The following is a 16,473-nucleotide window of genomic DNA, read 5'->3' on the forward strand; positions in this document are numbered from 1 at the left end:
TGAGGTTGTGATGTTAAGAACCATATGAAAATAAATGTTTATTAAAGGTGCGGTAAGCAATTTCTGGAAGCCAGTGTTAATATTAAAATCAACAAAACAAACACATCCATTACCCCAAAAGGGTTTGCCCCTATTTTGATAGCTCCGCCCCCACATATGTAGCCTACACAACTCAGGCAAAACCAATGTTTTCAGTGATGTTGTGTACACTGGATGCTGAGCGGCAGAACAAAAACTGCTACCGCGTTCTATGTATGATGTGATTTTCAACAGTCACTTTGTCGCATACAGTGTAGGCAGACTTTAGCTGTGGACACGGTCTTACTAACCTATCAGGAATAAACAAAACGACATTGGCCTCTGATCGCAGGCCTTCCGCTCCTTGAGTTCTTTCCAGCACTGGAAAGCTGATCCGATGTTAATACGGGTTCTACTTCTTGAAATTTTCCTCTTTTGTTTTCTCTATCTTTCTGCCGCTCTCCTCGGCTGTTCACTGAATGCTCTCACTTGCGAAACATACACGCCTCTTACTCCTGATTGGCTACACGTTTGTTTTGGTACTCGGCTCCTACTCAGTTTTCTAAAGCGTTTTTGAAAAATGACATACCCCATTTTTAAGCAATAATATGCCAACAGTCATCATTTCAGCTGGAGATGTAAAAAAAAAGTACTTTAGGTAGAGCTACGTTTTTCAAACGAGATTGGTTTATTCACAACACAGCACAGTCTTATTCTGTAACTAGATTAATATTTTTGGGGTGAACTACTCTTTTATCAAATCTGAAATGTTTCCTCATTTTATACTAAGCATTTGTTGATTGCCCACAGTGCTGCATATATGGATCATTTCACAGCAGATTTTCCACAGCTTTGGCACTGCATTCATAACTTTGAGTTTTACACATCGATAATCACTTGCATAAGCAGCTCAGCGACGGCTCATGGCACCCAGTGACATCTCTGACAATCATTTGTCTTTCACTAAAGTGAGACAGTACGAATGCCACACGCCTGGGGATCTCACGCCGTCAGACAAATGTCTCAATTACAGAATGAAGTGCACTCATGCGCAGAGCTGTTCTAATGCCACTTCATTATCGAACTAAGCCAATTAAACTCAGAAAGGAAGGAGCAAACAATTACAATTTACCCAGCACAATTGTAAACCAGTCGTGTGCTCTCTCATTACTGTCTCAGCTCCCAAAAACACCATGTGTCAGCCTAATATGGCTTAAAGTCAAGATTGGGCAATTTTACCATTGACGGCATTGAACTGAATTGGGGGTAAACTTGCTTGCAATGTGAAGTGCTCTGTTACAGGTCCCATGAAAACAAGTCATGACATTAGGTGAAAGAGCTTAGAAGCAATCTAAGATGCAATGGTGATTTGCTTCAGTTATATTACATTTATATGTATTAAACTTTACTATATATTACATTTACATTATATTAGTTAAATTACCACACAAGTTAGTGTTTAACTATCCATGAAGTACACAGTTTTCAAGCATTTGGTGTTGGTTATCAGACATTTAATTTCCAAACTGCCACAATATGTATAACAACCAATAAGACACAGCAACCTTTCTGAAAATGGAACACGTTTTTATTGCTCACTGGGCATTTTGATAATGATGCAAAACATGCAGGCAGTGAAATAACAGTTAGCTTTTTCCAATGACCCAGTGTTTAACTATTTTTACATTATAAGTATTCTGTTTTTGGCCTCCATTACTTTTTCATACTTTGTCAATATACTTTACCAGAAAAGAACTTAAGAACAGACATTATCATCATTTGATAGTTTAATGTTTATAAAAAAAAACCTCAAACTACATATTTGTTTCCCTACAAATTTTCACATTAGATGTTGTATTTAATTTCTATCTGTAGTCTAAAATAAATTCACCATTTCTGTTGGTCTGAAGATAGCCTAGGAAAGAAATAGCATCGAAACAAACACAAGAGGATAAAAGATTGAAACTGAAAATGACAGATTTTTTCCCCCCATTGTCTCTAGACAGAATCGTCTGAAAATCACTTGAGCCTTTTATCTCTTCAGCCAAGAGTATGCCACCAGCACAACGAAGCTTACTGTTTTCATACCGCTAATCTCAAATAGAGGGCTTGATTGGGTGTTAAACACACTGTCAACAATGTATTTCATTCTGTTCCGCAGAAAACAGCTTATGGATTTGGCACAGCATGAGGTCGAGCAAATAAATGACAGGATGTTCCGTTTTTAGAAGAGTATTCCTTTAAGAAATTCATATTCAAGAAACTAGAAATGCAAATGTCCCCAAGTCATTTGAAAAAAGGGAGCTGATGCCCACAGATATTAGAAATCACCTTGGCTCTGGGTGTTTTGTTTACTTGCTTGACTTTAAATCACATATTTTGTTTGTATGCCTGTATTTCCCAGGAGCCCACATGAAATGTCAGGTTTGATTTTTTTAAAATGCCGCAGAGATAAAGGACTGCTTGTATTGGATTCAACTAGAAGTGGCCAAAGGCCTCAGCCTGCTCTATTGTGCGTTCATTTGAATTCCAGGCCACTATTTTCCACAAGCCTCTGTGTGTGTGTGTGTATAGAAGAACCTGAGGCTTCTCCTCAGGAGTATAAAACACAGTCAGAGCATGACTGCCATCCAGATGAGACAGAGACACATACAGCAGGACCCCTCAGAGCACAAAGAGGGATCTTTCTCATGCATAAGGCAGTCTGTCTGAAGAGCAAGTCCAAAACACAGATGATGAGCTCTATAATGCAACAAAACCTGCACTTTTGGCAGTCATTCTTTCATCTGAATTCACGAGGACAAAGGTCAGCCTTCTTTCTTCTCTCCATTGGTTTGAGCTCTGGTGAACATCTCTAAATCTGTGAAGATAAATCTCTTTCTAACAATATTTCATTCGGCTGCAGGTTTAAAACAAACCCCTGACCCTAAATAGCACAGAAAAGCACAAGCAGAAAAATACAAGCAGATGATCAAACTACTATGCAATAAGCACTAATAGCTGGCCTTAATATCTGCATGATATATATATATATATATATATATATATATATATATATATATATATATATATATATATATATATATATATATATTTTTTTTTTTTTTTTTTTTTTTTTTTTCTTAGTTGTCCGTTTCAGATTCACTGAAAAGAGTCAACTCATAAGAACCAGTTGACTGGGGTAAGTACTTCTGATTCACTAAAAAGAGCCAGCTGAGAAGACATTCACTGAGGAGGTGCATGTTTGATTCAATAAAAATAACCAGATCATGTGAGTCAATTATTTGAAAATCACAGTAGTTGTATTGTACGCTTGTGATTCACTAAAAAAGACACGGTTCACAAGCTGTGTCCAAATTCACATACTACCTAGTAGGTTCTATATCTGGTTTAAAATCATAATAATTAAAAAAGGCATATTTTACTACATCCATGTTGTTACAGTTTAGCATAAGCTCTTCACACATATGATTCTAAAAATAATTGCCTAGCCATCAGAAATCAAACTTGAAATGTCACATTTTGTGAACAAATATAGATTCAGTAGTGCACTGATAAATAAGTGATTCTTAAATGAGTATTTTATCATGGTGATTCCCAAACCAGTCCCGGCACTCTGCTATTAAAGGTGTAATGATACATTATGACAGAAGTCTGAAGTGTAATTCAGTGCTGTGATTTACTAACCTTTTCTTCATTGCTGGTCTGTTCATTAGTGAGGTTGGCGCTTCCAGACAGCAGACCCTCATTAAAGAATGAAAAGGTCAGAGAAAGAAATGCACCTGCACTGGCTTTATTCACAATTTTCTTGAGCGCATAAAAAGAGGGCTTGTTCTGACAAAACACCGGAATGAAGGCTGTCTTTCACTGTGGGATTTACATACAAAAACTGACAAAAAGAAAAAGAATGAAAAGTGCATTTAATAATAGTCTATGGACTATTATTAAACATAATAGTCTGGCCCAAGCAATAAAGCAACAGAAAATCATTAAAGCATGTGTTCACATTGTCACTTCAGGTCTTTGGATGAATTACAAGTAAATTTCATTTTATTTTTCGGAGCTTGGTAAATGTAACAGCCCTAAAGTGGTTCTTTGTTTACAGACAATTTATTCCATCTACTTATTGGCAAACGGATTTGAAGGAATCGTTGACCCAAAAATGAAAATGACCCCATGTTTAACTCATCCCAAAGCCATCCTAGGTGAATATGACTTTCTTCTTTCAGAAGCTCTGCAAATTGCGCATATCTGCAACGTAAAACTAATCTATCACAGGACCTCTGAAGCAGATCGATGGGTTTTTGTAACAAAGGTTCTAGTTTTAAAATTATAAAGTAAATAACTGACTTGTATTCTTGGGGTTCTTATTTTCTGCAAGAACGCAGAATTCTGGCTTCTTGGTTGACCTATGACTCGACGTATGATGTAAGTTGCATCATATGTCGAGTCATAGGTCAGCCAAGTCACCCGGTTATTTACATTGTAATTTTAAAACTAGAAATAATATCGGTCTGCTTCAGAGGACATGTAATAACCCCCCGAAGGCATATAGGCTAGTTTTATGTTGCAGTAGTTGCGGATGGATTCGATTTACGGAGCTACAAAATAATGGCCACTTGGAAGAGCCAGGATAAATTAAAAGGAAAAAAAAAAGTCAGACTGTGTTCGTCTGAAAAAAGAAAGTCTTATACACCTAGCATGGCTTCAGCGTGAGTAAAATATGGAGTAGTTTTCATCATTTTTGGTTGAACTATTCCTTTAATCTTTAAAGACAGACACAATGTGAGTTCTGATATGGTCAATTAATACATATAATCACAAATTTAAACTGACATGTTTATTTATCTGTTATATATAGTTTTTAAATTTAATTCAATACTTCATTGTACTTCTTTCCCTCACTAAAGCTGTCTTGTACTGCACCTTATGATTTTGTTTTTGCTTCAAATAAACGTAGTGTTGTGATTCACTTCACAGCTGGCTGTGGCTTTAATGGAGATTCTTTAAATTCCTAATGGAAAGATAATACATTAATGGAAAAAATGCTTCCAGAACTAATGCCACTGAAAATGTGCACTAAAGCACTCTGTTGAAGTTCAACTGGAAGGCTTGAAGTTCAGCTGGTAGTTCACTTGAAGTTCAACTGGAAGGCTTTATTGGCATTCAGGACAGGAACTGTCTGTATTACTTAGTAAATGGTAATTGTGAATTAATTAATTGACATAGATTATGACATCTGGAATAAGGCTTACACATCTATGAACAAGAGTATATTTGCGAGACTGAGCAAACAATAAAAATTCAGCAAATTTAGATTTTCATCATCAAAAATCGAGTTTAATAATTTCACTCAGGTCTAAGCCATGAGAAGCGCACAGAAAATGATCTGCATATTTCTTGCAAGCCTGAACACTAATTCTGTTTGACGGATTGTCACAAAAAAGCAGAATGTGAAAGTCAGACAAAAAGAGAAAGACATACAACCGGGGTGTATATGGCTGTCATCAGAGAGATGTTCAGGGCAGCTGATTGTATCTGCAGTTTCTGCCTGGAGCCCTTAAATGTGTGGTCATCAAGAGATTTTAATCTGTTTTTCCCCATTGGGCCAAGCCACCAGGACCAAATGGAATCAACTGGTCGATTGGTCCCTGACCTTGAGCATAAGTGCAATATAATTACTCGAAAACATCGCACACTGTTCTGCAGTCAGTGTTCCTGAGGGACAAACCTCAAAAACAGATTAACAAAAGGAGTGCAAGACACACAAGCCCCTAGTGGACACGAGTCACTCATACAGATGACTGGTGCTCAAGACGGCTCAAAATATCTCAAAAAAAATCAAGGAGGACAGTTTTATACAATGTACAAAATTTTTGCTATAAAAGAGAGATGAGCAAATTTAACACATTGATGTGACAATTGCAAAGGCTTCTTAGCAAGCTAAAATAAAAATGATCTGTTTAGATGATGAACAAATGCATAAGATGCCGGACATTTAATAACAATAGGGACAGGACAGGACAAAATCCATCTCAATGAACTATACACGAGTGTGCTTATGTCTCTCTTTTTCTTTTAAGGGGCTCTTTTTGAGTGTGTGTGTGTGTGTATCTTTGCCAGATGAATGTGCTCCTCTCCTGTCCTCACAAAAACAAAGCCTCTGTCCTGTTCAGCACAGATAGTGCAGATCTCTGGAGCCAAAAGAACTCTAGAACCCAAAAGCCCAAGGAGTGAACCACAGTCTCCTTCTCTGATGTATTACAGATTTCCATAGCAAATAACCAATGTCCAAATAAAAACATAATGTATTCTCTGTAAGTCTGAGAACAGAATCCACATATGTTTTTTTAAAAAAAATGGTGGCTAAGAGCTTAGAAACGGTTTTGAAAGCCTGTGATTAAATCACCATTAATCAAACTGTGCAACGCATTACAAAGAGGCATTTTGAAAGCTTGAAGTGTTTCAGTGGGAGGAAAAATACAGAAAGAAAAAAAAATCATAAAGGATTTTGACACCATTATAATCCTTTATACAGAAATTTTAATCACCCTGACCAAATACTTTTGACTGATTAATTAACTATAACATAAACACATTTCCAACACAATACTGTTTAATAAATAAATATTATTTGCAATGAGAATTTGCTGGAGATGTGTAAAAAAAAAAAAAAATCCTAATGTTTAATTGTCTTTATCAAATAATATGAGGGATGGGGTGGAATATAACTTGATTTCAACATGTTTTGTAAGATTCAAAATCGAATAATTTGCTACATTGCAGGAATAAAACAGCATAATACAAATTAATGTTTAATAATTAAATAATCTTGAATCATCATAATCATACAGTGGACTGTCTTAATAGACGTTACTATATACTGTAATCAAGCAAGTTGGCTTTTCGTAGTAATTCGGTGTCTGTTTTGGTGCTGGCAGAGAGTCTGTCTGTAATGAGCTCGTATAATCGCAGCGGTTCAGTCCGTGTTTTACACGTTACCAAAGAACAACAACACCGTTTTAATTCGGTCAGTATTCTTCACGACCCTCTCTCATTTCTGTCCAATGGCTTAAAAAGCACGTACAGACACAACAAAGTCGTCCAAAAGCTGCGGTACAGTTAAAACATGCGACGGAAACATTCTTCTGTAGTCGACGGATAGAGTTAAGCAGCGGAGAAGAGCCGGTGAGTATTTCCAGTCAGGAGACGCACAGATCCCGCGTCCGTCAGAACCGCACCTGATCTGAGGCAACAACTAACATAAAGGTAAACAAGTCTTATCTTAGTATATACTCTAATGATGTCTGATGTGTATCTCAACGCAGCCGTATGCATAATTGTGCTGGCAAATATGGTGTATTCTTAAAAAAAAGGTCTCGGTTCATTTCGTCTTAGCGTTTGATATTAACTTAACGTTGCGTTTGGCTCATAAGTATAACCCCCGGTTAGTTATCTTCCACCTGAATGAACAAATGTGTGTGCAAAGAAAGAAAGATTCTCGTGAAACTCAATAGGAGATGCTTGAACTACATAGAGGTTAGTTTCTTTACGCTTGAAAAGTTAAAAAACGTTGGCTCGGGTTTGTGGTCATAACTGTGCTAGTTTTTAACATTACAATGCCTTTTAAAAGATTTTGTAGGGAATGTTTCTTTGTTCTCTTGCAGACTGAGGATATTCAACTCATTCTCTAAATAATCTGAACAATATATGCCTTAATGTAGAGCTTTGCAAAGATAAGGAAACCCTTACAACAAGACTAAAACGTAAACTAAAATAGGCTACAGATCATTTCTTAAAACGCTGAGTGAGGTTGTTAGCAAACAGCATAAAGGGCAAATACCCAATTTATTGCTGATATAAAAACAACATGCTTTGGATGTTGATAATCAAACAGACAGACCTCTCATTCCCATCAAGAAGAGGAAGGGTTTTTTTCAATCAGCATGTAAACAATTTCTATGTTCAGCTGCACAATTGAGTACAGAAATATAACACTACAAACGAGTGCTATTTTCCTGGAGAATCCTCTTGGCGCAAAGACCGTTTTCCACAGATTCTACATGACAAACTGTCAAGCATTTCAGAGCGGATGATGAATTTAAACAAGCAATGCCATATGTTGTTTGCTTCGCCGTTCTTTGTGGAGTCCTGATGGAAATCTGGAAAATATTGGGAGATAATGCTGTCAAAATGATTGATCCTCTAGTAGTTGCTAAATCCTTCAGGAATTTAAATGTATATTCCGTGTTTAGTACAAGTTAAGCCCAATTGACAGCTTTTAGGGCATAATATTGTTTTGCCCAAAAATAAATACAAATAAAAATGGCAGGGAATGGGACATATTTCTGGGAGATTTAAATGTGATGTTTACAATGTTAAAAAAACAACTCTATTACAGCTTTTAAATAATAACATTTAGAATTCGGCATTTATTGCATTGTCATATTAAATTGCATGTATAAATTTAAACAGAAAAGTTTGTAATATTTACACTAAAACCAAGCTAAAAAATATATTGTTTACATCTTTTGGCTTTACTATTTAGCAACATTTAGTAATAGCATTTACAGTATGTTATTGACTTCCATTATAAGTGCCTCGCTGTAACACTGATATTCCCTAAGTAGAAACTTTGTTTACTTTGTTTTCTGGGTAAACTTGTGTTGACCTTGGGGATGAACTAATCAAATATTGGTAGAAACAGATTTTAGATATTTTCAGTTGCAGTATATTCTACTAATATTCCGGCAAAAACAAATGATTTCCTCTGACAAATTACTTTATAAGCTTCATACACTGATGAATCTGGACATCTTCTTTCTGTCTGCAATATGAATGAGCTCTGTGATCTGTGACATGAAGTTCAGCAGGATGGACAGCTCTCCCCTCCCACGGGCAGAGATTTCTTCCAACCCATCACTCCGACAGACAGACAACTCGCATCCCATAAACCAGCGGAGAACAAGACACACAGACAATTCAGTGATTCCTTCTGTAGACGTTTTCATACTTCAGAAACACGTTGTGTTTCAGCTAGCAAGTCCTCTTCAGTTGTCTTGTTTTTCCCAAACATGTTTAATAAATCAAAAGGAAAAATGATAATTAGACTCTAATCGATTCATCACCAACAGCTCATTAGCCCCAAAGGGCGGAAGCCTCTTCTGGGTCACAATAAGCCTTCACAGCATCTACAGAAAAAGCGGTTTACTTATTTTTATATATTAACTGTTCAGATCTGAGCAAATTACTAGATCTTGTATTTATTCTGACAGGCGTTTCTGTTTATTTTAGGCCTTTGAACTCATGATGCTGTAGATGGAGCGAAATCTCAAAAGGATGCAGATCAGGATGTTTCCTAGAATATACAGTCTTGTCCCGTATAAATAAAATATTTTTTTGGATGGTCTGAACCAGGATGGCCAAGCCGTTCTACAGACTTCAGCACTTTTTAAGGCGGGCTCAGCTGCTTCTGTTTTTTCTGGGTGTGGCTTACATCATGGCTGGAAGCGTGTTACTGCTTCAGCGCTCCAGCGTGCTAACATTTCAGAGAGAAACAGATACCGCGGCGCTACCTTCACTACCAGCACCCCCTAGATCCCTGGAGCTACCTGCTGCCAGGTGGTTGTACAGAAGAAACGTCATCCAAGTGATGGAGAACCAACCTCTTGACCAAACAGACAGCAGAAAGGACCAGAAGACCCCCAGGTCTCGTAGTCTGGAGATCAGGCATTTGAGACGCCACTGGCTCCATGATAATGCAGAACAGAAAAGCACTTCTGAACATAATCTGTCACACAAGAAAACCAGACATAAAGGTAACGGTTTATAAAATAACTATCTTAAATTGGATTATAATTATACTATACTAAATCATATCTGAATCATTCTCCACAAGGGACCTACATCGGATGTTTTATAAACAATGAAACGGAGCATGCACTCGGCGGGACCATTCTTTACGATTTCCGCAAAATGACCAGCGCTTTGTGTCAGGACACCTGCTCTGAGAGGTAACGTCTTAAAGAAAGCACACAGAGTAAATGAAAGAAAGCCTGTTCCTTTAGAAGAATGCGTTGAGTGTTTATCCACAGAAGCAGGTGGCAGAATGTGAGCCGGCTGACGTGACTGACCTGGAGTTCATCCAGAGAGTCACAGTCAGCAAGAGAAAAAGCGTTTAAAAACACCTAAATGCTAAAGCCATTTCGAATACAGAAATGCCATTTTAAAATAATCAACTCGGAATATTCAGGGGAAAAAAAATTGTCAGAAAAAAAATGTATTCAATGCTCGAAATATCATGTGCTGCATCCTTTAGGAAACGCCAAAAGGTACTTACTGATGCAGTTATCCTCAGAAGTATTTCCAAGATAAGACTGATAAAGCAGAACGGAACAGAACATTTTAAAAATAGAACTGAATACAGTAGAATAGCATATGAATGTGCATGTCTATCTAAATTCACTTAATAGTTCACCCAAAATTTTGCCATCATTTACTTCAAACCTGTATTCGTTCTTCTGCTGAACACACACAAAAAAAGATAATTTAAAGAATGTCGATTCCCTTTGACTACCGTAGTAAGGACTAATATACTTTGGAAATGAAAGGGGACCATCAGCTGTTTGGTTACAGGTCCCATTTTACATTAGGTGGCCTTAATAACTATGTACTTACATTTAAATGAACCATTTAGTACAATGCACTTATTGTGTACAAACATGTTTTTACATTCTACTTATATTTTAAAAATAACGTAATGTAATTACATCTGTAATTACATTTATAATTATACTGTTGACCCATCCCTTACACCATAACACACACTTAAAGTGGAAGTGAAGCAGTTTACATTATATAGTAAAGTGATGTCCACTTTAATTAAAACATATAAAATGTTAAAGCTTTTGAAACAAGGGGTTAGCTTGCTGGCCGTTTATTAATGTTTGTTATGTTTTGGTTTTTTATTAAAGTGGAAGTTGTTTTTTTAAATACTGTAAACTTGAATCACTGCTTCATTTCCACTTTAAACCTTACTAAAGGCCTACCATCAAACCTGCCCTTAACCTTACCTGTATCCAACCTCGATAGCAGTAGCACAATATGAACAAAATAGTACAATGTATTTATTTTCGTGTGTAAGTACAAGCAAGGCCACTTGATAAAAAAGCGGGACCACATTTAATTTTGAGTGAACCATGCCTTGAAGGCTGTGTCTTCTTTGCAGTGGGTTCCGGTATGCTGGGCTGGAGTACGGAGCAGAATGTCACTGTGGAAATCGGGTCTGTGCCCCCCGGGCTCGGGGTGAAGACTGTAATCTGGATTGCCGTGGTGATAAGGGATCCCGCTGTGGAGGGGTGGGACGCATGTCTGTTTACAGAGTCGAAGATCGACTTCCAGGACAGAAGAGATGTGAGTCACATTAAAACAGAAGCATTAAAAACATGAGTGCGATTCTGCTTTTTGTGAGTAATGGATTAGAGAAGAACTACTTTAAAGGCCAGGACTCAGGACTAAACTGGGCCTGGATGAATAATGATTAGATGAGACAGAAAAGCGTGATCCAGGTAAAAAAAAAAACATAATAAAAAAGCATAAAGTACTAGTGCTACATTTTTAATGTGGAAATAAGTGCTAGTAATGACATAGACATAATAGTATACTTGATTTAAACAAGTACATAAATAAACACAACAAACGAGAAAATAAACAAACTTGAATAATTGTGGCATCCGTAATTGTAATTGTATTGTAATCAATTAATTGTGAGTCCTACTACAAGTTGTAACATTTTTTTTAACAGAGGTGTTAAAAGCAAATTTTAATTCATATTTATGGTGTCCCAAAATTATTATTATTTAATGTACTTTAAAAACAGCAGTTATTATTTAATCTAATTTATCTGTACTGTCTAAAGAAGTACTAAAGAATAAGTTTAAGTACAAAATTAGAGCATGAAAATAAAGCACAGTTTATTAAGTGTACTGATATAAAGTGTATTTTATCACATTTTCACCTGCTCTTATTTCATGCAGCATTTGCTAAAGTTTTGGGAAAAACGACTTCTGTTTTCTGTTCAATGTTTCTCAGACAGAACTGTGCACTACCACGGCTGTTACAAGAAGCCCCAGAACTCTACCGCTCACTTCCTGATCCAGACCTCTGACCCGACACACACACCTCAGCAGTGTATCGAGACCTGTACAGATCAGGTTCAATTCACAAATACTTCTATCAATCCATACAAATGTGTTTTTTTAGGGAGACCGTGAGCACAAAAACAATGTGCATTGTGAATAATACTTGTACTATTAACTATTCAATAAAAATATAATACAAATATTTGTAATAAAATATATTGCTATTAATCAGTATACAATTGATAATACAATATATGATCAAACAATATATTATTATTATTGCTTTGTTATTAATAGTAATAGAAATCATCTTCGTTAATATTACTTCAGTCAAGCCTCAAAGATGCATAGTTAATATTAATACAATTAATGTTAACATTATTATCATTGCATTTGTCTAAGCTTAAAGAACATAATTTGACTGACCATCACTAGTACACATATCTTTTATTTCCATTCCTTCCTTCACCTGTAAATTGTGTGTGACCTCATCAGGACCTGCCACTGGCCCTTTTGAGAGGGCAGGACTGTTTCTGCAGCCATGTCCCATTTCTCTTCACAATCCAGATGAGTGAACAGGAATACATGTGTGAGAGGAGCAACCAAACGAACCACACCTCTCCTTATGACCTTGACTACTACTGGGTGTACAGTACTCCTGTGCTAGGTAACCTACAGCGCTCAAACTCAAACTCAAACTTTACGGCTCTTTAAGAACTAATGCTGCAACAAAAAAGATCTGCTCTTTCAGATGCAACGTGCAAAGAAAGGACATTTCTGCCCCAGAAGTCCAACACGCTTGTGGCCCTTTCCAGTTTTCCAGGGGCAGGAAACACCTGGTTACGTCACCTGATTGAACTCGCCACTGGATTCTACACCGGCAGCTATTACTTTGATGGATCTCTATACAACAAAGGTGAAAATCCACTAATAACACTTAAAATGAACGCATCAGAAACACAATATTAGATCCTGTAGATCAACAACGACACCTCTTAGACATCTCAATTTAGCTGAAATGTTCCTCTTCAGAAATAGCGGTTCTCTCACATCTCTGCAGGTTTTAAAGGAGAGAAGGATTACTGGCAGAGCGGGAGAGTCATCTGCATCAAAACACACGAAAGCGGCCAGCGAGAGATCGAAATGTTCGACTCGGCCATCCTGCTAATGCGAAACCCCTATCGTTCTCTAATGGCAGAGTTCAACCGCAAGTGTGCCGGACACCTGGGCTACGCGTCTGAAGTTCACTGGAGGAGCAGAGGTGCTAATGAGAGAAACACCATTCATTTCGGCCTTGCACTATATTATGTTTAGAGCAATGGGTCTTAACCGGGGGACTTCAGCAAAGCAGGCCAGAAGATTACTTATATATAGGCCATTTTAAAGGAAAGCATCTTTGCTGGATTTCTATATTGGCCAAAATATCCAGGTTTTGGCACTGTGCCAGTCAATCGTTGTAAGATATTCACAGAGCTAAAGACAGCAGCTAAAGCATATATACATATAGTACAAAGAAAAATTGTGAAAATAAATATATGCATGTAAAGTTAATTTATATGCATAATAAATACACATAGTATACATATGTTATATACACAAAAACCTTTATTTTGGTTGTGAATAATCACAATGAACCGCTGCCCGGCACTAATATATTCACAAAATTGTGCAGCCAAGATTTGTTTTTAAATCATAATTGCATTTTTTAATTAGAAAGATACCAATTAAATGTTTTCCCCTCAAACCAGATGCAAGTTTAATTTTAACAGTGCTGCTTTTTTTCTGTTTTTCACAGAGTGGTCAGAGTTTGTGGACAGCTATTCATCCTGGTGGGTGTCTCACGCTCTGGCCTGGTTGCGGTTTGCCCACCGCCTGCTAGTGGTACACTTTGAAAATCTACAGAAAGATCTAGTTCCTCAGTTAAAGACCATTACTGCTTTCCTCAACACCAGCATCCCAGAGGAAAGACTTCTGTGCACAGAGAGCAACAGAGACGGCCATTTTAAACGCTCTGGATCACGTAGCCTGACCTTTGACCCCTTCACTCCCGAAATGAGAGCTCATATAGATGAACACATCCGCACAGTAGATAAAGCCCTCAGAGACAGAAACATCGACGGCCTACCACAGGAGTACATGCCCAGGTGAGGATTCATGAACGCAGCTGCTGCCCTCTGCTGGAGGGAGGACACAGAAACACAAAGTGCCTGAGCAAAAAAGTCATTTTATTCGTGCTTTATGTTTGTGGTTGTGCTGTCACCAGCTTGATGGCATTGTGGAGAATGTGTTTAGTTGTTATGTTTTATCATTAAACCAATTAATTATCATAGTATCAGTTTCAGTCGATTCTAATATTATCAGTATTAGGTGACATTATCCAGAAGGCATTTCAGGTGCCTTTATACTTAAAAAACTGTGTACATTTGCAAACTCGGGGTCAAAGCGTCTTTAATGGACACAGATGCATTCATTCCGGAGAGATGCATCAGGAAAAAATGTTCCCTCGTGAACAAAGACGAGACATCTTGCTCTTGTGTAATGAGCGTTTTGTGTCCCTCGGTTATTTTATTACTGCAATGAATCAAAAGCAGAAATCTGAAGAGTTACAGCACTTAATTAGATAACCTCAAGATACACAGATAAGATGAACAATACATAAGTGCTGGACATACACAATAGCACAGTTGCAAAATGAGTAAATACCTTTTTTTAGCAGTGTTTGGCTGGATGAATGTATCTGCTGATGTACTGCTTTATTCTTTCTCCATACTGGCAATTAGAAAGACTACACGCTACCGAAGGATGGTAGCATGCTGTGAAGTTTCTACATTTTAAGATAATTAGTTGGTACATTAGCCCTTTAGATTTGAGAGCTTCAAAAATTATAATTAGTGCTTAATGTCACTGCAGCCTGAAAGAAAAATGCTTTGCCTGCAGAATTACTGCATGACGGGTTGTAACAGGCTGTAACCACTAGCTACGCTTATAGAAAATAAGCCTAAAAATCTGTTCACAGAGGACCAGAACATTTCTGAGTCATGTCAAATGATTACCTTGGATTCTAATGTTGCAAACTTGGCATCTTGATTAAGTTACAAACAAATATATTAATCTCTTACATAGAATATTTATTGCCACAATTATTAAAAATCTAAAAATTGATGAGCAGTACATTTAAAATTTAACGCATTTTTTGCAAGTGAAAACCATGAACAATATTATTAACAGTGTAACACATTTAAAAACCAACAAGAAAGCAAGTTTAAATGTGACATAGCACCCTTCAGATTTGTGCACTCAGAAACCAATATGGTTTAAAATGCATGTTTCCAGCTAGATTAGCATCAGAATCAGAATCAAAAAAAGATTATGTTTTTAGCAGGTACAAGCTGTAAGCTATTCTGGAAAAGGGGGCGGGGAGTAGCAACTCATGTGCATTTAAAAAGACAGGGACAACAATCTGCCAGTTTCTACTTCCACTTAAAATAGGCATTTCCAAAATTATATAACTGATCTGTGGGGCATTTTTAACTGACACGTCACAGACACATTCTGGGAACATCAGAGACTTATTATGTCCCTTTTTACAATATGTAATATATGTCAAATGGCACTGATGAAACAGTGGAACATATTTTTTTAGCTTCTCAATCTGAGTCAGACAGAGAAAAACTATTCCTTGAAAAAGAGATTAAATGGCCAGAATAAAACTCAGGTTCAAGTACTGTTTCTTTGCTCTCTGTTTGAAGCTCAACAGTTCAATACATTAGAAAACAGCAGTCATGTAAACTCTAGCAGAACATAAAGGTTTCTAAGAACAGTGTAAATGGTAAAAAGCTACTGTGAAAGGCTCTCAGTAAATAACATGTTTTTTACACAACTGATCTCATAAAAATACATTTTTTGTGCAACACCATTTTTACGACACCACTTTTTTTACCACTGGCACATTTTTATTACATTGATATAGGTACATATTACTGTACGAATTGCAACAGAATTACAATATCCAGGGACTGTTGCTAAACCTTAATGCTCTACCATGTTGGAAATATGCACCAAATCAAACCTAAACTTATCAGACAGTGTTAGCAATGCAAAACTAATATAAAAAGGCATTTGTTGATGCAATTATGCCATTTTAACTTTGTTTCAAACAGGTTTGAACTCTTTTGTCAAACCATACTTACACTGGATTCAAACCCGAGCTCCTCGCATCCAATGTACTTATTGGTATTTATTTCGTGCCTCACTAAAAAGTTCACCAAGCTATGTTTATTCCATAGGACTGGGTAGTTTTTGCACCCGGATGATG

The 16,473-nt window shown here is 37.0% G+C and overlaps 1 protein-coding gene across 1 annotated transcript; it reads left to right on the forward strand.

The window, feature by feature from the left end:
• The first annotated feature begins 6,965 nt into the window (after window positions 1-6,965).
• Window positions 6,966-14,487, forward strand: wscd1b (WSC domain containing 1b). Its single transcript, XM_043229257.1, has 9 exons — window positions 6,966-7,287; window positions 9,313-9,836; window positions 9,917-10,031; window positions 11,246-11,430; window positions 12,109-12,230; window positions 12,654-12,825; window positions 12,910-13,074; window positions 13,219-13,419; window positions 13,954-14,487. The coding sequence occupies exons 2-9, from the start codon at window positions 9,437-9,439 to the stop codon at window positions 14,304-14,306; spliced, it is 1,713 nt and encodes a 570-aa protein (XP_043085192.1). The 5' UTR covers window positions 6,966-7,287; window positions 9,313-9,436; the 3' UTR covers window positions 14,307-14,487.
• The last annotated feature ends 1,986 nt before the right edge of the window (window positions 14,488-16,473 follow it).

This window comes from Puntigrus tetrazona, unplaced genomic scaffold (assembly GCF_018831695.1).
Source record: "Puntigrus tetrazona isolate hp1 unplaced genomic scaffold, ASM1883169v1 S000000002, whole genome shotgun sequence".
Taxonomy (NCBI): Eukaryota; Metazoa; Chordata; class Actinopteri; order Cypriniformes; family Cyprinidae; genus Puntigrus; species Puntigrus tetrazona.

Excerpts from the sequence above, each read along its gene's own strand:
- wscd1b (XM_043229257.1), top strand. The coding sequence starts at position 9,437 with ATGGCCAAGCCGTTCTACAGACTTCAGCACTTTTTAAGGCGGGCTCAG. Across the intron at positions 10,032-11,245 it reads CAGGACACCTGCTCTGAGAG|TGGGTTCCGGTATGCTGGGC; the intron begins GTAACGTCTTAA and ends TCTTCTTTGCAG. Across the intron at positions 11,431-12,108 it reads ACTTCCAGGACAGAAGAGAT|ACAGAACTGTGCACTACCAC; the intron begins GTGAGTCACATT and ends AATGTTTCTCAG.